The 22,717-nt window shown below is 54.0% G+C and overlaps 1 protein-coding gene across 1 annotated transcript in view; it reads left to right on the top strand.

Moving 5' to 3' along the window:
- The first annotated feature begins 13,221 nt into the window (after positions 1-13,221).
- LOC115647266 overlaps positions 13,222-22,717 on the top strand; it is a 36,155-nt gene continuing 26,659 nt past the window's right edge. Inside the window, exons 1-6 of the mRNA XM_030554170.1 lie at positions 13,222-13,305; positions 14,870-15,259; positions 16,292-16,418; positions 16,868-16,981; positions 17,241-17,354; positions 17,684-18,999. Of these exons, the coding sequence (XP_030410030.1) occupies positions 13,282-13,305; positions 14,870-15,259; positions 16,292-16,418; positions 16,868-16,981; positions 17,241-17,354; positions 17,684-18,999 (2,085 nt within the window). The 5' untranslated portion in view covers positions 13,222-13,281. The remainder of the gene's footprint in view (positions 13,306-14,869; positions 15,260-16,291; positions 16,419-16,867; positions 16,982-17,240; positions 17,355-17,683; positions 19,000-22,717) is intronic.

The raw sequence follows: 22,717 nt of genomic DNA, 5'->3' as shown, positions 1-22,717 counted from the left end.
GGGGGAGGCTGGGCTGGAAGCGGGCCAAGCGGCCAGGGCTCCCCGCGGAGCGCCCCGGCTCCAGTTGGGGGGTTCCCCCGTCCTGCTGCGCTCGCAGCTCCGCTCCCCGGGGCAGCCGCGGCCGGGCTCAGACGCGCTCTGGCTGGAACTGGAGCTGGGGAGGGGCCGGGGGCGGAGGGAGACAAAGGCTGGCGAGCGGGGAGGGGACGGAGCCGCGCGGAACCCGAGATGTCTCCCGATCTGCCCGCACGAGTGTGGACACAAAGCGGCGCGGCTGGGCGCGCTCCGGGCATGCGGCCATGGCACCGAGCCCGGGTCACAGCAGTGCCTCTGGCGCCGGATAATCCGCCCCCAGAGCACCAGGCGGCGCGAGCAGCGCTAATCCGGAGCACCAGGCGGCCCGTAGCCGTGCTAAACCGGATCACCAGGCGAGCCGAGCAGCGCTAACCCGGATCACCAGGAGGCCCCTAGCCGCGTTAACCCGGATCACCAGGCAGCCTGTAGCCGTGCTAAACCGGATCACTAGGGATCCGGATCTTCCGTGACAAAACCCCCCAAAGTCACCCATAAAAATCCGCGTTTTTCCAGGTTTAAAGTGAACTTGAGTTTCCCCAACCACAAATGTCCCGACACCAGTATCCATGCTGAACACCTGTCCTGATGTACCGGCAGGGCTGCCCAGCGTGGGGGAAGCAAGTGGGGCAATTTGCCCCAGGCCCCACAGGGGCCCCATGAGAGTTTTTTGGGGACCCTGGAGCAAGGTCCTTCACTCGCTCCGGCGGCCCCGGAAAACTCACAGGGCCTGGGCCCCTGGAGCTTCTTCTGCTCCGGGACCCACTGCCAAAGTGCCCCAAAGACCCACAGCTGGGGGTCCTTCTGCCCCAGGACCTGCCTGCGAAGACCACAGGCCCCCTGAATCCTCTGGGTGGCCCTGTGTACAGGAGAACTCCACGGATAGAAGTCTCCATTATCCAGCTCCTGTATGACCCGAACCACCAGCCGCCTTGGGCTGACGGTGACTTGGGGGTGGAGCAGTCAGCCCCAACCCCCCATCAAAAAGTAAAGGTTTGAAAGGTCTTTGCCAGTTCTCCTGATTATCCCAAGTTTGGTTTCTCCATCCGGGCCCAGCCCAAGTGGATAAACAGGGCTCTGCTGTACATTCAAAGTGCTTTCAAAAATCACCCCCAGAAGGGGGAGGTGCATTCAGTCGGGGACACTGATGCTGTCAGTAACAAATAGTGACTGGTTAACATCGGCTTTTCTTTTTTTACACAATGTAAAAACTAAAGATTCTCTGTAAAAATGCAAATTCTGCATTTTTTCCCTTGGCAAACAGATTTCCAGGATCCCCAATGATCACCCAGTTTACCCTCTTCTGGAGTAGCGTGGATCTTCGGCCTGCAGCACCAGGACAGCGATGAAGCTGGGCTCCTGCCAACAGGCTTCTGGCTCCCACACTACTGTCAGGTAAACCCTACAGTGTTCCCAGTCCCTGACACCCTTCCATTAAGCCAAGCCAGGCCTCTCTGTCCTGGTGGGACCAAGGTCTGGGGCTCTCAAGCGCAGTAGGTGGCATCAGCCCCAAAGCCCTGTATGCACATGATGGGAAGTCACGCCACCCCAGCTGCAGCAGAAAGCAGTCCCTGGGCCCAGAAATGTTGTGCGTGTCAGGACCTGGAGCTCAGTGTCATGTTGTTGGGGACTCCATTAGAGAGAGGTGGATCCTGAGCATGGGGCTGGGAGCTAAGCTGACTCCTGATCCTGGCTTTGCAACACAATGCTTTGCGGCCTTGGGCACATCACTTAAGCTCTGTGTGCCTCACTTCCTCCCCCTGAGAAATGGAGCGAATTCCACCTGCCTCTCACCTCAGGGGGATGCCAGAAGGGACTAACTATGGCTTGTGAAGCCCTGTATAAGGGAGGCAGCTTGGGGGGCGAAGAGCCCCCATAATGATTCTTACATGCCCCCATCTTAGCAGAGAACATAGCCAAGAAAACGGGGTGGCACAGGCATCCCTGTGTTATGCTGATCCCCGGCTACTGGACTGGCCCCTTGGGGCCATGACTAGCTGAAGTAAGACAGCCCCAGGAGCAAGCATCCAAAGCACAGTTCAGGATCTGGGTCATTAATATTTAAGATTTAAAGGGCCAGGGGCTGTGGTAGCGGCAGCTGGGAGCCCCGGGCCCTTTAAATCACTGCCAGAGCTACTAGCTGCAGAGGTGGCTGGAGCCCCAGGGCTCAGGGGCCATTTAAAGGGCCTGGGGCTCCAGCCACCACTCCTGCAGCGGTCCCCACACCCTTTGAATTGCCCCTGGAGCCCTGCTGCCGGAGCCCCCGGGGTAGCAGCAGTGGCCCGGTGCTCCCGCGGTGATTTAAAGGGCCGGGGCTCCCAGCCGCTGGTACAACAGCAGAGCCCCAGGCTCTTTAAATCACCCCCCGAACCCCACGGCTTCTGGCCACCTCCACTACCTGAGGGCTCCGGAAGCAGGGCTCTGGTGGCAATTTAAATCGCTGGGAGCCCCAGGCCCTTTAAATCGCCAGCCTGGGGAAGCCAGTCTGGTACGCTGTGCTGGCTTTTGTCGGTATGCTGTACTGGACCAGACCGGCTTCCTTTCAGTTACTGCTCTGGTGTCCCATTGGCCAGCTGTCCTGTCCTCCATTTAAAACCGGCATGGGGCCAAACTTTGCCCCTTTGCTCCTGGGTTTGAGTATATCCACCTTGCTGTGATATTACTCTGGAAGCCTCTGCAGCATGCCTTGAGCAGCTGTTTGGAACTGTGCTGAGACCCTGAATCTCATCACATCTGTGGAGAGGCATCGGTACAGGAAGCTCTGGTGGCCAGCCAACCAGAACAGAGATCTTTTTGTGGCCATTGCTAAGCAGATGACTGTGAGGGGCCAGAACCAGGACACCAATCAGTGTTGGATGAAGGGCAAACAGCTCAGTCGGACTTACATTCAAACCAGGGATACTGGTAGTAGCAGTATGACCTGTCAATTTTTTGTGGAGATGGACAAGATTTTTATAGAATCATAGAAATGCTGGGCTGGAAGGCACCTTGAGAAGTCGTCGAGTCCAGCCCCCTGCGCAGAGGCAGGACCAAAATAACTTCTAGACCATCCCTGACAGGTGTTTGTCCAACCTGTTCTTAAAAACCTCCAGTGACAGGGATTCCACAACCTCCTTTAGAAGCCTGTTCCAGAGCTTAACTACCCTTAGAATTAGGTTTTCCTGATGACTAATCTAAATCTCCCTTGCTGCAGATTAAGCTTCTTGTCCTACCTTCAGTGGACATGGAGAACAATTGAGCTCTGCCCTCTTTATAGCAGCCCTTCCCATGTTTGAAGACACTTATCAAGTCCCTCCTCAGTTTTCTTTTCTCAAGACTAAAGATGCCCCATTTTTCAGCCTTTCCTCATAGATCAAGTTTGCTAAAACTTTTATCATTTTTGTTGTTCTGCTCTAGACTCTCTCCAGTTTGTCCACGTCTTCCCTAAAGTGTGACACCCAGAACTGGACACAATGCTCCAGCTGAGGCCTCACCAGCACCAAGCAGAGTGGGACAATGACCTCCTGTGTGTTACCTATGACACTCCTGTTAATACACCCCAGAACAATCTTAGCCTATTTGGCAGCTGCATCACATTGTTGACTCATGTTCAGTTTCTGACCCAGTATAACCCCCAAATCCTTCTCAGCAGCACTGCCACCTAGTCAGTTTCCCCCATGTTGTAGCTGTGCATTTGATTTTTCCTTCCTAAGTGAAGTACTTTGCACTTGTCTTTATTAAATTTCATCTTGTCGAATTTAGACCAATTCTCCAATTTGTCAAGGTCACTTTGAATTCTAATCCTGTCCTGCAAAGTGCTTGTAACCCCGCCCAGTTTGGTGCCATCTGCAAATTTCATAAGTATCCTCCCCACTCCATTGTCCAAGTCACTAATGAAAATATTGACTAGTACCAGAGCCAGGACAGACCCCTACAGATTCCACTAGATACATCCGCTCAGTTTGACAGTAAACCATTGGTAACAATTCTATGAGTACGGTCTTTCAACCGGTTGTGCACAATTTTGCACAATTGTACTATCACCCAACCCAGGAAGGCTGTGGACCCTGCTTTCTGCTCCCTCCCGGCCCCCTGAGGATGACCAGCAAAACTCATCAGAGGATGAGAACAAGGAGGCCAGAAAAGCCAGGATCTCTTTGGGACTCAGGACCCTGACACTGGCCACAGAGAAGGTGAGCCCAGTTCCTGCTGTGAGACTGATTCCTGCCATGAAATAACCAAGCCCGATTCCTGGACAGAAACCCAACCCCTCCAGGAAGGCCTGAGTTCCTCGTTGTACAACAATTCTAGTAGCACATCCTGACCTTCCCAGGGGCTGTGAGGATAAATACATTACAGAGCGTCAGGTGTTCAGGTGTTGGGGGCCAGGTGAGTACCTGGAGAGAGCATGTGATTAGAAATGTCAGCCCCGGAGCCCTTAGCAGTGGGAGAGGCTAGTGTGTGAGATTATCTAGCAACAGAAGAACACACTGTGCAGTCTTCAAACATGACGTCTGTCTGAAGTGGGCAAGGAGGAGGGTGTTAGTGGTGAAATCCAGAGCTGGAAATCAGGAGAGCTTGGTTTCATTCCTGGCTCTGTAACTGACTCCCTGTGTGACCTTGGATAGATCAGCTAGGCCAAACCTTTCAAACCTGAGTGCTGAATGGTATGGAACTAGACCAGGGGTCGGCAACCTTTCAGAAGTGCTGTGCCAAGTCTTCAGTTATTCACTCTGATTTAAGGTTTCACGGGCCAGTAATACATTTTAACATTTTTAGAAGGTCTCTATTAGTCTGTAATATATAACTAAACTATTGTTGTATGTAAAGTAAATAAGGTTTTAAAAATGTTTAAGAAGCTTCATTTAAAGTTAATTTAAAATGCAGAGCCCCCTCCCCAGACCAGTGGCCAGGATCCAGGCAGTGTGAGTGCCACTGAAAATCAGCTCGTGTGCCGCCTTCGGCACGTGTGCCGTAGGTTGCCTACCCCTGAATTTTATTGATTTCAGGGGGAGTTGCTGAGTACTCGGCCTGTCTGCAAATGAGGCTACTTATTAAGTGCTTTAATATGGATACAGGGATCTACTTTAGCTACCCAAGTTGGAATATTTTGGCCTTAGTCGCTGGGTGCCTCATTTTCCCTTTCCTGTAAAATGTTATGCTACTTCCTCTACTATATCATACCTCTTCCTCTGCTTGAGCTGGCATGCTAAAAATAGCCATGTGGCTGCTGCTGCACAGGCGGCGGCTCAGACTAGCCACCGGTGTCCAAGACCCCCAGGGTCTGAGCTTGGGTGGCCGCCATCCATGCCGCCAAGTCCACACGGCTCTTTTTAGCCACTACTTTGAGCGGCGCTAGCATGAGTCTGTCTCCCTGGGCCGGGAGGCATGCTCCCAGCTGCAGTGTAGCCATACCCATAATTAGTTAGCCGCTTCCCAGCCTGAGGGGGTGTGACTAGAGGGGTCCTCTGATGCTTTAATGGGCACCTGGGCCTTTTACAAGGATTGAGAGAGCTCAGGCTGGGAGAGGAATCAAAGGAAGTGGGCTGGCTGCCCGACCCCTGCAGGAGAAGGCCCGGAGCCAGCGTCTGCAGACAGATGCCGGTGGAGCTAGCCTGGGGGCTGAGAGCTCTATACTGGAGCAGGGAGAAGACTCAAAGGTAGCCCAAAAAGGGATTAAGAACAGGGCCCAGAGGGCAGACTGAAGAAAAGTCCATGAGGGGCAGAAGAACCCTTTGTTTGCTGGGACTTTTCAGTTGGACTTGTTTGTTTGTGGCTTGGCCAGAAGGCTAAGCCACATCTCCAGCACTGACCCAGTGGGTGGAGTTTGAGGGCCTGAGGAAGATGGCAACTGAGGCACGTTGCCCCTGAGCAGCCAGTGGCCACAAGGGGGTGCACAGGAGGTGGCCTCACCCTGTTATAGGGCAGGAGATATTCCAAGCAGTTTGTCTCCCAGGACAACGTAATTTCCCTGTGACACTTGAGTCCTTGTGCCATAATAAAACACAGCACAATGTCCCGTTTGGATGGAGAAATGCAATGAGGCAACCGCCCTGCGACCTCAGGGGACCAACCAACCCATTTTAAGGTAGATGGTAACATGCATTTTACCTGAACAAAGGATCCCCATTAAACACAGGCTGCTGAGGGACCCAGTTAGCTAATGGTGGGGTTTTGTGATGTGGACACGTGGTAACTGGACTGCAGCTTAACTCACATAGGCCACTGCTCAGTGATAGATCTGTCTGCTCCCCTGAGGGCGCCTCTCCGCTTGTCCCTCCGAGCCTCGGACAGGTACGGAGCAGTAAGGGCTGCACTTTGCAGCAGGGTGATCAGCTCCCCCACGACAAAGCACCTCCCTTTTCCCAGTGGGGGCTGAGATGGACCTTAAGTTAGTCCCCCCTTGCCACAGAGTCCTGTCCCCTGCTCCTCCTCTTCTCCCTGAGGCCCCACCCCTGGCCAGGCCGGAGACAGAGACAAGCCATGGTAAGGAGCCCCGGACCCTCCATCTGACCTGGGCAATGTGCTCATGGGGGTGAGGACATGGCCAGAGGCTGCTCTCGGGTATCCTGGCCCTGCATGCAAGGCAGGTGGAGGATCCAGAGCTCCCCACAGCTGCCTGGGCTCCCTGGGCGGCTCTTACCATGTCCTGGCTCTGGCTTCCAGCCTAGCCAGGGGGCAGATCCATGGGGAGAAGAGGAGCAAGAAGCAGGGCCACACTTCTGGCACTGGTGCCTCCAGTCTTCTGCACAGGATCTAAAGCTCCTGTCACATTTCTCAGATATCCCTCAAATTGCTTTTAAGCATGAAACGCCACTCCTCTGGTTAAATTAAATACAGCGCTCAATAGATTGTTTCAGAAGGTGGAGAATGTACCCAGGGAGCACTATTTTAGATTTGATTCTGACTCACAGGGAGGAACCGGCTGAGAATCTGAAGATGGAAGGCAGCTTGGGTGAAAATGACCGTGGATAGAGGTCATTATTCTCAAGGCAGGAAGGGAGTGAGAGTAGCAGAACAGGCAATGGCTTCAGAAAAGCAGACTTCACTAAAGGCAGGGAATGTGTAGATAAGGAGGTCCCACAGGAAGAAAATCTAAGGGAAAAAGGAGTTCAGGAGAGTTGGCAGTTTGTAAAAGAGACGATACTAAAGGCACAATGGCAAACTATTCTGATGTGAAGGAAAGATAGGTAGAATAATATGAGACCAATATGGCTACCTCAGGAGATCTTTAATGACCTGAAAATCAAGCAGTAAAAAGAGGAAACGTGGACAGATTGCTAAGAATGACTACAAAAGGACAGCACAAGCATGCTGGGACAAAATCAGAATGGGTAAGGCACAAAATGAGTCACAACTAGCAAGGGACTTAAAAGGCAGGACAAAGAGGTTCTATAAATACATTAGAAGCAAGACAAGGACAAAGAAACGTACAAGTCCATTACATAATGGGGAAGGAGAGCTAATGACACAGAAGGATATTTTATCAGATGGCACAGAAGGCTGAAGTGTTTGATACCCTTTTTGCTTCAGTCTTCACTGAAAAGGATAATTGTGACCAGATGTTTAACACAATTAATATTAATATTCAGGGGGAAGGAAAACAGGCCAGGTTAAAGACTAAACCTAAAAAAGCAGGTTAAAGACTATTCAAATAAGTGAGATGTATGCAAGTTGGCAGAGCTTGATTCAATGCACCCTAGGGTACTTAAGGAACTAGGTGAAGCCATCTCTGAATCACTGGTGATTGTCTCTGAGAGCTCCTGGGATGGGTGAGGTTCAGAGGACTGGAGAAGGGCAAACAGAGAACCTATCTTTAAAGAGGGGGGGAAAGGAGGATCAGGGGAATTATAGACAGTCAGCCTTACTTTGATCTTTGGCAAGATACTGGAACAAATGATTTAAAAAATTGTAAGCTCCCAGAGGATAATAAGGTGAGATCCAATCTAATTTTTTCTTGGTTCATCTTCCTTCCATCAGTTCTAGGTTCTCCTCCCTAACCCACTCCTGTGCTTCCTTAATATGGATGCATTCAAAGGGCCAGATCCTCAGCTGGTGTAAATGGTCAGAGTCCTATTGAATGCAATGGAGCTACACTGATTTTCAGCAGCTGAGGATCTGCCTCCAGATATTGACAACAGTACCTCTGTGTGTTTTCTCTGCAGCTGCTACCATTGCAGCGTTCAGGGCCTTCCCCTACTCACCCCTGGAACGTCTGCGCCAGATAAGGAGATTGAAGAGGGCTCAGGATGACAAGTTGCAGGAGATACAGCAAGCCAGTGCTGCATGGGAGAATAAGCACCGGGCCTGACCCCTGGGGCCCCTGCTTGATACCGGCTGCCAACTAGACATGGAGATGTTGATCACTACCTGTTGAGTCTGACAATCTAGCCAGCTTTCTAGCCACCTTATAGTCCATTCATCCAACCCATACTTTTTTAACTTGCTGGAAAGAATACTGTGGGAGACCATATCAAAAGCTTTGCTAAAGTCAAGATATAACACATCCACTGCTTTCTCCATATCCACAGAGCCAGTTATCTCATCATAGCAGGCAATCAGGTTGGTCAGGCATGACTTGCCCTTGGTGAATCCAAGTTGACTGTTCCTGATGCATAGATACTCACATTCAGTGCATAGCAAGGATCCATAGCTACCTCCAGAGTCAGGACTTTGGCGCGTTCCAAGAGATCCCTCTGCCTTGCCCAGGATCTGTGGAGATATGTGGTCCCTCTTCCATGTGAGTGTCCTCCAGAACAAGGAGTTCACTGCAACCTCTCTTATGCCAAGCAGATTCCTTGGGGCTCTTTCCAGTCCTGTCAGTCTGCTGTTTCTCTGAACTCCCACGGGTCATTTCCTACTCTCCCCTTTGGAAAATCTCCTTGTGATAGATTGCCATCCACTCTGGAGTGCCACCTGACATACTGGGGTCTCAGTGAGACCACTCATTCCACCAGCCTGGGCTCCATCACCCTGTCCTGCTGAGCCAGGCCCACAAGCCTCCTCTACCATGCACACACACAGGTTGGGACATGCCCAGCTGCAGGAAGACACAGACACTGAAATCAGCTCTGCATGGGAAGACTCAGCTTGGGGATTGCCCAGGACTCAAGCGCACCCACCCCCGGGGTGCAAACCCAGAATTCTGTACAGCGTAAGCTCAGGAAAATCACCCCCTCCCTCAATGTGGAGGAAGATATGCATAGCGTTCCTCTCCGCCCCTGTTCTGAATTGCACAAACTGGTTTATAGAAAACAAAAATGTATTAACTACAAGGAATAGATTTTAAGTGATTATAAGGAATAGCAAATGGATCAAGTTAGATTACTGAGCAAATAAAGCAGACACACAAACTAAGCTTAATACACTAAAGAAACTGGCTACAAGTAGTAATTTCTCACCCTAAATGTTGTTTTAAGCAGGTTGCAGAGATTCTTGAAGACAAACTTCTTTTGCTTGCAGCTTAGAATTCCAGATATTCCTTTCACAGGTCAGACATTTCTAGCCTAGGTCCAGTTCTGCCCCAGTTCAGTTTTAGGTGTTTTTAGCAGTCATCTTGGGTCGGGGTTCAGTGAAGAACTGACCCTGATTAACTCACTGCCCAGCCTTAAATAGGATTTACATATGGCAGGAATCCTTTGTTTCCCAGTTTGATCCCCACCCCCACTAGTGGAAAAATACTAGCAGTCCAAGATAGTGTCCAGTACAAGGTGACATGATCACATAACCCTGCAGTGTCAAAGCAACATCCCAGGAAGCTTCTCAGGAAGATTAGTATCTTCAAAGTCCTATTGTTCTCCTTAATGGCCCATTCAGGCTGATTTCCTACTGTCTGGTGGGCATTCCCCTGGTGTAAACACAGTTGTAATTGTTACATAGTCAATATTCCTAACTTCAGATACAGAAATGATACATGTATACAAATAGGATAAGCATAGTCAGTATATCATAACCTTTCCAATGATACCTCATATGACCCATCTTGCATAAAACATATCTTAGTTATGGCATATTCATATCACTTAGGAATGAAGAATCCTATGCACCACTATAGGCTGGGAACCGACAGGCTAAGCGGCAGTTCTGCAAAGAAGGACCTGGGGATTACAGTGGATGAGAAGCTGGATATGAGTCAGCAGTGTGCCTTCATTGCCAAGAAGGCCAGTGGCATATTGGGCTGCATTAGTAGAAGCATTGCCCGCAGATCGAGGGAAGTGATTATTCACCTGTATTCAACACTTGTGAGGCCACACCTGGAGTATTGTGTCCAGTTTTGTTCCCCCAATACAGAAGGGATGTGGACAAATTGGAGAGAGTCCAGCGGAGGGCAACAAAAATTTTCAGGGGGATGGGGCACTTCACTTATGAGGAAAGGCTGAGGGAACTGGGGTTATTTAGTCTGCAGAAGAGAAGAGTGATGAGAGATTTGATAGCAGTCTTCAACTACCTGAAAGGGGGTTCCAATGAGGATGGAGCTCAGCTGTTCTCCGTGGTGGCAGATAACAGAACAAGAAGCAATGGTCTCAAGTTGCAGTGGGGGAGGTTTAGGCTGGATATTAGGAAACACTATTTCACTAGGAGGGTGGTGAAGCACTGGAATGGGTTACCTAGGGAGATGGTGGAATCTCCTTCCTTAGAGGTTTTTAAGGCCCAGCTTGACAAAGCCCTGGCTGGGATGATTTAGTAAGTGTTGATCCTGCTTTGAGCAGGGGATTGGACTAGATGACCTCCTGAGATCCCTTCCAACCCTAATATTCTATGATTCTATGAATCACTCTAGGTGCCTGAAAAGCCTTAGCTTTAGATCGTATCTCCCCATTCACAAATGGACCCACCCAGGGTGAGGCCCTTCCGCTGCACTGTGTGTGGGAAAGGCTTCATTGAGCAACACCTGCTCACCAGGCCCTCCAAAACCCACGCAGACTGTACTGCTGCCCATGGCAAGAGAGGAGCTTTGCTGAGAACACACCAGCCTTCACGCAGCAGAGATGCCGGGTCACTGCACTCAGAGAAAGGACTGCAGGGCTAAGTGCTTTCTCACCAAACACTCCATAGTCAGTGATGGAGAATCCACCGGGACCCTTGTGGTTAATGATTCTCACCATTAAAAAAATTACACCTTATTTAAATCTGAATTTGTCTGGCTTCAATTTCCAGCCATTGGATCATGTTATACCTTTGTCTGCTAGACTGACGAGCCCATTATTAAATATTTGTTCCCCGTGTAGATACTTATAGACTGAAATCAAGTCACTCCTTAACCTTCTCTTTGTTAAGTTAAATAGATAGACTCAAAGAGCTCAAGCACTAGAAGGCAGGTTTTCTTATCCTTTAATTATTGTCATGGCTCTTCTCTGACCCCTCTCCAATTTATCAACATTCTTCTTGAATTGTGGGCACCAGAACTGGACATAGGATTCCAGCAGCACTTGCACCAGAGCCAGATACAGCTCCCATTGCACTGGGAGCTCAGCTGATTATCCACCATGACCCCCAAATCTTTTTCAGAGTCACTGATTCCCAGGATAGAGTCCCCCATCCTGTGAGTATGACCTATATTCTTTGTTCCTAGATGTATATCTTTACACTGAGTCATATCAACATTAATGGTCCAGCTGGGTCCTGGGCACTGTGCTTACCATCTAAATAAAGACAGACGGTCAGAGGGGAAACAGGCACGGAGTGGAGACTTGTGCAAGAGATTCCCCCAGCAGGTTGGTGGCAGATAGAGATGAGAATTGTGGTGTCCTGACTGCTTTTTCCATAGACTTGGCAGAATTTGATACTTATTTTTTAAATAATTTTATAATATCAAGGTTCATTTTAAAGCATTCCCCCCCTCCCCAATACTTATTGATTTTAATTTTTCACTGTTGTGCAAAGTTAGGGGTAGGAAGTGTTTACCAATCAATGCAAATGTTCACAGTTGCTGGATATTGGGGAGGGGTGTCAGCCAATAATTATTTTACAACAGTCAAATTTGAGAGTCAAAAAGATAATGCTTTACACTGTTAAACACCAATGGTCAACATGTTCAAATATACAAATACCCCTTTGTTTAAAATCAAATGCTAATAAGTTCTCAGGCAGCATTTGTCTCTTTTTACCTGTCTGTAAATGTCCATTAGTAAAGATAGGAATATGTCTGGTAGGTTTAAGTGTATGTGAAATTGACATTTCCCAACAAAAAATCCAGGGGAGGGATAGCTTGGTGGTTTGACCATTGGCCTGCTAAACCCAGGCAGGGCCGGCTCTAGCCATTTCGCCGCCCCAAGCACGGCGGCATGCCGCGGGGGGTGCTCTGCTGCTCTCCGGTCCCGTTGCTCTGGTGGACCTCCCGTAGGCGTGCCTGTGGACGCTCCACCGGAGCTGCGGGGCCAGCGGACCCTCCGCAGGGACGCCTGCCGGAGGTCCACCGGAGTTGCCTGCCGCCCTCCCTGCAACCAGCAGAGCGCCCCCTGCGGCATGCCACCCCAAGCATGTGCTTGGCACGCTGGGGCCTGGAGCCGGCCCTGAACCCAGGGTTGTGAGTTCAGCCCTTGAGGGGGCCATTTAGGGATTGGGGGGAAAAATTAAGGCTTGGTCCTGCTTTGAGCAGGGGGTTGGACTAGGTGATCTCCTGAGGTTGCTTCCAACCTTGATATGCTACCATTTTATGAAATCTGATCCTGCCAAGCCTAAAAAGGGCCACACTGGGTCAAGGGCCATAGTCTGTCCATCCCAGTGGCCTGTCCTCGGACAGGGGCCAATGCCTGGTGCTTCAGAGGGAATGAACAGATCAATCATCCAGCTGCCCGCCTGTCCCTGGTTGGCAACCAGAGGCTTAGGGGCACCCTGGGGTGGCAGCTGGGCACCTTGGCTAACAAACAGCGGAGCCGGGCTAGCCGCTAGACGGGGCTGCCTTGCAGATGCTCGGCACAGGCCACCCGCCCCCGGTCGCAGGACAAGCCCGGATGCCACAAGCGCCCCCAGCTGCGTTCGTGCCGCCGGAATCCCCGAGACTCAGCGCCGCCTTCCTCATCCGGGCTCCGGTCACACCCAGGGGCCGCTGCCGCCCGCCGCTCCCGGCCCCGCAGCCAGGCCGCGGCTCCCTCCCGGCTGCGCTCGCTCTGCTCCGCCCGGCAGCGGGGCCGGCCCGTGGCGAGGCGGCGCCGGGACTCTGCCCAGCCCGGAGCGGGAGCGGAGCTCGGCCGGGCCGGGCCCGCTGGAGAAGCCCCGCCCGGGGGGGCCATGGCCGAGCGGGCCGCTGCCCAGGTAAGGGCCCGGCGGGCGGGGGAGCCTCGGGCCCCGGGAGCTTCTCCCCGCCCGGCCTGGGCCCCGGGAGCCGGGCCGCGGGGAGCGCGGGGCTGCCCGGCCGGGCCGGGGTGGCTCTGGCTGGAGCGGGGAGCAGGGATCGGTCCCCGCTCCCACCACCCCCGCTGGCGTCCGGCCCTCACGGGAGATGGGCCGCTGCAGGACTCGGGTTTGTGCGGTGTCGGGTAGTGCCCGGGCGGCCTGGGGCTTGGTCCCACCCTGGGGGAAGCCAGGAAGTGGCTGAGAGCCGAGTAGGGTTCAGGCTGCAGGGGGATGAGAACTGGAGGTCCCGTCTGCTCTATAACCGCAGCAGTGTTTTTGTCCCAGTTTGGGAGGCGAATCTGAACCAGTTGCATCAAACCCGCCTTACTTGTGTCTCTTCAGCCCCTTTTCCAGCCCACGGCCGTTTTCCGTCCTCCCTACAGAGCTTGTTTCCATGCCTTCCGGCCTCATCCAGGCACCTACCCGAGTGGCGGCTGGCCGCAGGTGTCCTGTGCCCCAAAATCAACATGCAGTGCAGCACATGGGGGCCATGCACTCTGGGGCGTCCTAGCAACAGCAGCGTCAACCTGGTTACGCAGGCCTGGCTGCCCATGCAGTCCCAGGGCTGTGAGGCTGATCCCTGCCATCCTCACATGTGCTCACAGAGTCTCTCCCCTCAGCAGGGACCCAGCGGGGTTTTCTCAGCACTGAGTGCTTGGACACTGTCTCTTCCGCTGGTGCCCAGTTGGCGGGTGCTTGTCAGGAGCAGGGAAGAGGAGTAGGAGGAGACAGATATTGGCAGCACCAGAGCCTCCAGGCCCCAACTGGCCTGTCCAGGCTCTACCACTCCTTCCGCTTGAACAAAGGCTGGACTGGTCCCTCTGCAATACCCCCATCTTGCTGGTTTCTCCAGACTCCTGTCCACCCTGCTACTCCCTCCCCGGCACACCTCTCATGCTGCTCACGGGCAGGCCGTGGGGGCGATGCTTGGCCCTTTCCAGCGGTGAGAAATGTCACGCATGGAGCGCCACTCAGCTGAGTGGTAAGAGTCTCTGGTGTGGGATAGGCCTGGCATGTGGTCCCCAAGAACCTTCTCCACGTCTGTTTTGAAATGGCAGCAGAATTAGGTCACCTGGTGGAAGAAGTGTTCAGATCAGCGGATGTAGCGAGTTCGTCGGTGACGAGCCTGAGAGTCCCAAACCAATGTGAGTCTGACAGGGAAGGGTCTGTTGTCATTTTTGTTGTTGCATCTGGAAGCAGGGCCGCCCAGAGGATTCAGGGGACCTGAGGCAAAGCAATTTCAGGGGCCCCTTCCATAAAAAAAGTTGCAAAACTATGGATTATTATATTCTTGTGGGAGCCCCTGCAGGACTAGGGGCCTGGGGCAAATCGCCCCATTTGCCTCCCTGGGTGGCCCTGTCTGGAAGGCAGCCATAAAAGACTGACTCTTGGGCCCAGAGAGCATGGAGCAGCCTGGAACACGTGAGCCGGCCTTACGCCCTTTCTCTTTGTGGCCAATCTCTTCTTTTCTCCTTGTAAGCAGGTTCCGCAATGGGATGTCACAGCAGAGCAACCGGTGCCTTTAACGCCCCTGGCTGCCTCTGATCATACTTCTGAGGCAGAAATGCAGCTGCCACTGGAACAAACTGCCATGTGGCCAGAGGTAGCGGTGGAGACGACCATGGAGTCACATGCCACGCGACTGTTGACGCTAGAGGGAAGAATGGGGATGGCAGAGAACAAACTAGTCGGCTGTGAGAGGACAGTGGTGGAGTTTGGGAACCAGCTGGAGAGTAAATGGGCCGTGCTGGGAACTCTGATCCAGGAGTACGGGCTGCTGCAGAGGAGGCTGGAGAACATGGAGAACCTGCTGAAGAAAAAAGATGTCTGGATTCTAAAACTTCCCCCAGGCGCCCAGGGAGAAGTCCCCAAGGTAACAATATCCCAGCTAGCACTGAGGGGCAGGAGTAAAGCTGTCCCCTCTATTAGATGTCCCAGGGTGTGTAGCCCAGGGATATTCAGGCTATTACAAAATGTCTTGGATAGACTGGGTGCACTGGTGCACAACAAGGCACTGGTTGGGGCTCCTTAGCTCCATTCTTCTCCTCCCCATCTACAGACAAGTCAAAGGGGGAGACCTACAAGACACTCTCTCTTACGCTAAGATGCTGTGACAGCTCTCCGATTCCGCGTGAGTACAGGGAGAACATGCAACGAGAACAGGAAATTAGCAAGTGTCCAGAGCTATTGACTGGAACGTTGGTACTCGAGTCTTAACCGGTAGTACTGAGCCTGCAGCTTTTCTTGGTATGCAACTGGTCAGTGATCAGTAAGTGCCAGTCTTTGGTTTTGTGTATTTTCCTTCATAAGGAGCGAGGGATGCAATTGCTGATTCGGCACCCGGAGAGAGGAGGAAATGGGGTAAAGGGAAAACAGGTGATATGAATTGGTCCAGAGCATCCTAGCTGTGGTCTCTGCCCATAGCGCTACCACAGATTCGGCGAGTGGGTATCCCTGCTTGCAGGGAGAGGTTTGAAGGGGCCGGGGCGAGGTACCTGCGGTTACATCAATCAAACTATTGCAGGCTAAGGCACGAAGTGGGGAGTAGAGCCACGCTCAATCAGCAGTGGAAGGCTAGGTGTAAGTATTGGGTTCGGAGAAGGCATGAGGGAGAATGTTTGGCATACGCACTGCTGGATGCTTTCCTGATGTAAGGGGCCGCATGAGAGGAGACATAACGTCAGAACCTGGTGAAGCTGACAGAGTGTTAAGAAGAGGGAACTGGGCAGAGTACAGGCATGAGAGGGAGCGTTGGGGGCACTGTGAGAGGCACGGGTGAGCTGCGTCACGCTCTGAAAGTGGTGATGAAGGAGGTTTGTATGACACTGTGCTGGGGAGGGGAGGCGCTGAATCCTCTCCCCAGTGGGGGCAGGAGGTGCTGAGGGTGTGACGCTTGTGATTTCAGGTCCCTGTGAAGTTCGATGAGGTCTCAGACTGTTTCTCCGGGCAGGAGTGGGGGGTTTTAGAACAACGGCGGGAGGAGCTTCACAAGAACACAATGAGGAACAACTATGAGACGTTGATCTCGCTGGGTAAAGATGAGTTGAAAATTCCTTTAGTATCAGTCAGATCTTGGAAGTGCCAGATGCTCTTCAGTATAGTGCTCAGGCTGTAGGCACCTGCTAGCCTGGCCTCTGGAAGGCTCTGGTCTTACGCACAAGGAGGTAGGGAGCCCCTCTTCCTGATCTCTCTCCCCACGCATGATAGGGGGTACCTAAAGCGTATCCTGCAGGCCCCATTTTGCTCTACACTACTTGGCTGTGATCGGCTCACAGTGTCTGAGCCCAGACAAAGCCAGTCCCACATCAGCCCTGTCCTTAAGAAAAGAGCAGCCACCCTATCATTTACTGCCCTGGGTGCTACCCATGGCCTATGGAAGGGGCTGGTTTAAACTAGTTAAAAATTCTGGGGATTTGTAAGTGTGAACTCAGTGAATTATTAACCAAACCCTAATCCCTTTAATGTCCTTTCCCATGAACAGACAATGCTGCTTCCATGCCTAATGCTCAGTCCCCAGTAGAACCCGGGGTAGAGTCTCGAGTCCAGGAACAGCAGGAATCTCAAAAAAGAGAATCTGCGCTGGATCCCAGCACAGGTGAGCAGGAACTGACCAGAGCAACTTGGAAGCAGCAAGAAGTTGTCAAGGGCAGGAAATTAATATGAGCTTCCTTTGCTCTTATAGTTGTTATATCTCTTCTGATGAGTTTGATCAACATGTTCCTTCTCTGTGGGAGTTTTCGCCATTCACAGCTAGTGCTGGCGCCAGTCAGATGCTGCCATCTGCCCTGAAATCCTCCCTGCAGGGTTCAGCGGATGTGAGAGAAACCTAATGTCATTCTCCTTCCCGTGAACAGGATCTCCCACTTCTACTCCCAGTGACAGTTCATGGATTAAACAAGAGGAAACACCATGTGCTGAGAGTCAGGGGAGCTTGGTGGAGAGAGAAATCCCTACGGAGCCCATCAAGGGTGAGTTATGTATACAGGAAATGCTTTGCCGGCAGAGGAGAGGGATGTGACTGGGCAGTGGAGGTAGATAACAGATGGGAGGACCAGAACATGGGGGTGGGAAAGTGATAAATGTGTAAGGACAAGGTAGCTATGGTGAAGCAGTATGGGGGGGCAGGAGTGGGAAAGGCTTTACGATTATTTATTTGTATGGCTCCAGCAGTATGCTAGGCACCCTGCAGTCAGGAACCCTCTCCACTCTCAAACCTTCCTGGGCTTTCCTGGTGAATGAGGAACATCCTGGGAAGAGGTTGCTGTTAAATCCTCTCTGGATTCCCTTTGTATTCCAGCAGATGAGTGGTGTCTTGAGGACAGTGCTGCCATCCCGGAACTTCCCGGGGGGGTGCAGGGAAGCTCGGAGGAGGATTTCCAGAGACCTGCTGAGAGATGGAGCCACGGAAGTCAGTGCAGCTCACTGACACAGCAGGGAAACCCTGCAGGAAGCAGCCTGGGCCAGCCCACTCCATGTGGAGGAGACTTCAGCGGCCTTGCACCAGCCACTGAGCAGGAGGAAAGTCCCCCAGGAGAGGGGCCGTATATATGCAATGAATGTGGGGAAAGCTTTGTCTGTAAGCAGTTGTTTGCAGTGCACCAGGAAGTCCACACAGCAGGGGGAGTCTGCATTTCTCCAGCATGTGGAGAAGGCCTCAGTCAGAAATCCAGTCTCCTACATCCCCAGAGAAGCCAGGTCCTGGCAGGTGCAAAACCCTACAAATGCTCTGAGGGCGAGATAAACTTTAGCCTCAAATCCAGCCTTCTCAAGCACCAGGTCGGTCACACGGGCCCGTACACCTGCACTAAATGCAGGAAGAGCTTCAGGCTGAAGATAAGCCTCCTCGTCCACCAGCGACTCCATGCAGGGAAGGGCGAGGGCTCGCTGCTCTGTCCGGACTGCGGGAAGAACTTCACCCACCCCTCGCAGCTGGTCCGGCACCAGCGCATCCACACGGGGGAGCGGCCCTACCAGTGCACCGACTGCGAGAAGAGCTTCACGGAGAAGTCCAAGCTCACCAACCACTACCGCACGCACACCGGCGAGCGGCCCTACGCCTGCGCCCAGTGTGGGAAGCGCTTCATCCGCAAGCACCACCTGCTGAAACACCAGCGCGTGCACACGGGCGAGCGGCCCTACCAGTGCCCCGAGTGCGAGAAGAGCTTCACCCAGAAGTACTACCTGGTCGATCACCGGCGGCTGCACACGGGCGAGCGCCCCTTCCAGTGCCCCACCTGCCAGAAGAGCTTCACTGAGAAGTCCAAGCTCACCAGCCACTTCCGCATCCACACGGGGGAGCGGCCCTACCACTGTGGGGAGTGCGGGAAGCGCTTCACGGAGAAATCCCAGCTCACCAACCATTTCCGCATCCACACCGGGGAGCGGCCCTACGCCTGCACCCAGTGCGACAAGTGCTTCATCCGCAAGCACCACCTGCTGAAGCACCAGCGCGTGCACACGGGCGAGAGACTCCACCGCTGCCCCCAGTGTGAGAAGAGCTTCCGCTACAAACAGTCACTGAACTGCCATCTGAAAATCCACCTGGGGAACCACTGCCCCATGGGCAGTGCCCTGTCCCCTGAGCAACAAACCCCGGCTAGACCTCTTTGTGTGTGAGAGAGACGGGGCAGGAGTCCCTGGGCTGGGAGCGCTTTGCAGGTCCTGACGTCATGTGACATACAGGGAGGCTGGGATTTCCAGTTGGACCTCCAGGAGTGTGCAGTGTTGTCATAGCTGTGTTGGTCCCAGGATATGAGAGAGACAATGTGGGTGAAGGAATCTCCTTTATTTGGACCAACTTCTCTTGGTGAAAGAGACAAGCTTTCGAGCCCCACAGAGCTCTTCTTCAGGTCAAGCTGGAAAGCTTGTCTCTTTCACCAAGAGAAGTTGGTCTGATAAGATATTACCTCACCCACTGTGTCTCCCTACCGGAGTTAGACATCCAACTCCAGGACATCACATTCCCTCAGGCTGCTTGGAAAATCGCAGCCTAAAACAACCCACTAAATTCCTTAAATATCCAGCCTACAGCCAGTGCTGGATAACTGTCCTATAACTGCTGGCAGTTTCATGCCACCATCCTGTAAGGGGTATTTAATAAAGCTACCTAGTTCTCACATGGCACTTTTCATCAGTAGAGCCCAGAGTGCTTTCCAAATTTAAAATTTTCTTAACGGGGTCTAAATTTTGGGAGCCCAGCTGGAGAAGCCTTAAAGGAGTCTGGTTTTTCAGAAGGTAACTACTTGGCACTTGCTTAAAATCAGACCTCTCGTAGGCCCAACCGAAAACTGAGGGGGCCTCCCAATCACTTTGTCACTGCTGAAGAACATAGGCCATGATGTGCAACCGACTCCTGTTTAAAGTCTCTTTGGTAATAAATATGAACTTTTTCCTGGGGGGGGCTCTCAGGTTGGGAGGTGTTGCCAGCTATTCATTGGCTTGTGGATATATGGAAGGGGTACAGGTTCCACTTTCACTGTTCCATCTCATTTTGCTGCCCTGCTGAGCCAGGAGAGGGAAGCACTAGACTAAAAAGCCCAGTGGTGTGAAAACGCCATGATCAGCACGCGTACCTACGGGCCAGCGGCTGGAACGGAATGGGACTTCCTCTCCGCCCTGTTGGAAGGGAACGTTTATGCTGGGTGGAATGAAGGAGGCAGATGCACAGTCTAAGCCTGTAACTGAGTGGGCTCCGGTCCTGTTGACTGCAATGGGAGTTGATGGCACAGCTCAGCACTTTGTAGGATTAGACCCACAGTGTGGAGAGTGTAAAAGCAAGAGGGCCCGAGGGCCTGCACTGAGCAGCTGGATGGAGTAAAGAAAGCATGGAAGGGGCAGCACTGGAAGGGATGGGAGGAAGGTGGCAGTGAGTAGGAGAATGGAGCAAAGGGGACAGGGAGGAGGGATGGTGGCGTGGGGGGAGAAGAGAGAGGTGAGCCTCCCAGGAGAAGGGCAGAGCTAGAGAGCTGAGTCCCACAGCCCCTAGCTCCGCCTCTGGTGAGGTAGAGCTTGATAGCAGGCAGGCTCAGGCTTCTTCGGTTTGGGGCCACAATCCTTTCAGATTCATAAATGGAGGGGGTGTCACTCTGCTTTGGTCAAGCAGCTCATGGTTTCTGACTACCCTTTCCAGTACACCTCCTAAAGAGCTGCTGGGTTGTGACAGTAAAACCTGACGGCGTCTCCTGAATGAGCCAAGCCATGTGGACAAGGAGGGAATTCAAACATCTCTGTAAATATCAGTTGAATGAACACGGTGCCTCTAACGAAATGTCTTTCCCTTGGTTTCAAGTCTGGTGCACATCTGTGTTTTGTACCATGCCCCTTTCTGCCAAGCTTTCCATTCGGCCACCTGTATAACTTGCTTACTGAGCGTCCCTAACCCAGCCCACCTGTTTTTTCCACTGGTCTATTTCCACTCCTCCCACTTGCTGCCTCCACTCTAACCTCTTCCTGTCACAAGCTGAGTTTCACTAGCACTTTCCCAATGCTTGTCAGGTGAACGACCCATTTTCAGGGTCAGGCCTATTACTTAACACCCCCAGCATTGTGAGGTCAGTGAATATGCCCATTGCACAGATGGGGAAACAGAGGCAGTAAGTGCAGAAGGCACTAGTACTGGGCTGTTATTAGTGCTCCTGTTGAGGTGTATGAAACACTTAAGTGAATCTTGTGCATTAACCTGAAGTTTAGGACTTAGTGTGAATGGAGCCACCAGGGTGCGCTCCTGAAAAGCTTGTGGTTATGCATGGCCACGTTGGCCTGCACACCCTGATCTCCCTCTGTTCCAGTCTGGGGGCCCATCTCCTTGGCTTGCCTAGGAATGGCAGGGGGGTGCTAGGTGGCCGGTCCCAGTCCCCTCGGTTGGTTTTGGGGAGGTGCCTGGTGTTGAGCTGCTGTTGCAGAACCCTGAAAACTCTTCCAGGGGGGAGGGTAGGACACAGCCTCCCCCCACCAGGCCTGGGGCTGAGGGACTAGCAAATGCCCCCTGCCACTAGGGGTCAGCGTTGAGATGTGGGCACGAGAGAATCTCACTGGCTGGCGCCAGGGGAGGGGGACAGCAGGACACATCCCCCCCCCTTGCCCAGCACCAGCTGGCCAGGGGTCCTGGGACATCGGTGCCCACCGGGGCGTGTTTGCTGGGGGGGGGGGGAGGAGAAGCCACTTCCCCGCCCCTGCCAGGTGTAACGGGGGGGGTCTAGCCAGCCCCTGCAGGGGAGGGTGAGGGGCGTCCCCGCGCCCTGCCCCACAGCTAAGGCACCGCCGGACCGCGCAGAGACCTGCTCCGGCTGCCGCCCCCTGCACTTCCGCCGCCGAGCCACCGAGGGCGCTGCCGCGCGGCGTTCACCTCGCTGCGGGCGGGGACGTCCTTCCGGGACCGTGGGGCTGCCGGGGTGGGCGGGGCAGCGAAGGGAGCGCTGGGCCGCCGGTGCAAGGAACCCTGGGAACCCCCTTCTCCGCCGCTCCGGGGGCCCCTCCTGCCGCGCGGGGCCCTGATACCCCGCTGCTCCAGGGACCCCCCGCCCGGTGCCCTGATACCCGGCTGCTCCAGGGACCCCCCCGGCTGCTCCCCCAGTGCCCCCCATCCCAGGGACCCCCGCCCGGTGCCCTGATACCCCGCAGCTCCAGGGACCCCCCGGCTGCTCCCCCAGTGCCCCCCCACCCCAGGGACCCCCGCCCGGTGCCCTGATACCCCGCAACTCCAGGGACCCCTCCGGCTGCTCCCCCAGCACCCCCCCGCCCGGTGCCCTGATACCCCGCAGCTCCAGGGACCCCCCCGCCCGCTCCCCCAGTGCCCCCCCACCCCAGGGACCCCCGCCTGGGGCCCTGATACCCCGCTGTTCCAGGGACCCCCCCCGGCTGCTCCCCCTGTACCCCCCCACCCCAGGCACCCCCGCCCGGTGCCCTGATACCCCGCAGCTCCAGGGACCCCCGCCTGGTGCCTTGATACCCCGCAGCTCCAGGGACCCCCGCACCCCAGGCACCCCCACCCTGTTCCCTGATACCCCGCAGCTCCCCCAGTACCCCCCACCCCAGGGACCCCCGCCCGGTGCCCTGATACCCCGCAGCTCCAGGAACCCCTGCCCGGTGCCTTGATACCCCGCAGCTCCAGGGACCCCCCCCCCGGCTGCTCCCCCAGTATCCCCCCACCCCAGGGACCCCCGCCCGGTGCCCTGATAGCCTGCTGCTCCAGGGACCCCCCAGGCTGCTCCCCCAGTACTCCCCACCTGGTGCCCTGATACCCCGCAGGTCCAGGGACCCCCACCCGGTGCCTTGATACCCCGCTGCTCCAGGGACCCCTCCAGGCTGCTCCCCCAGTACCCCCCACCCCAGG

The sequence above is a fragment of the Gopherus evgoodei genome, chromosome 2, assembly GCF_007399415.2.
Source record: "Gopherus evgoodei ecotype Sinaloan lineage chromosome 2, rGopEvg1_v1.p, whole genome shotgun sequence".
Classification (NCBI taxonomy): Eukaryota; Metazoa; Chordata; order Testudines; family Testudinidae; genus Gopherus; species Gopherus evgoodei.
The sequence above is the reverse complement of the archived record's forward strand: the minus strand, read 5'-3'. Positions and strand labels throughout refer to the sequence as shown.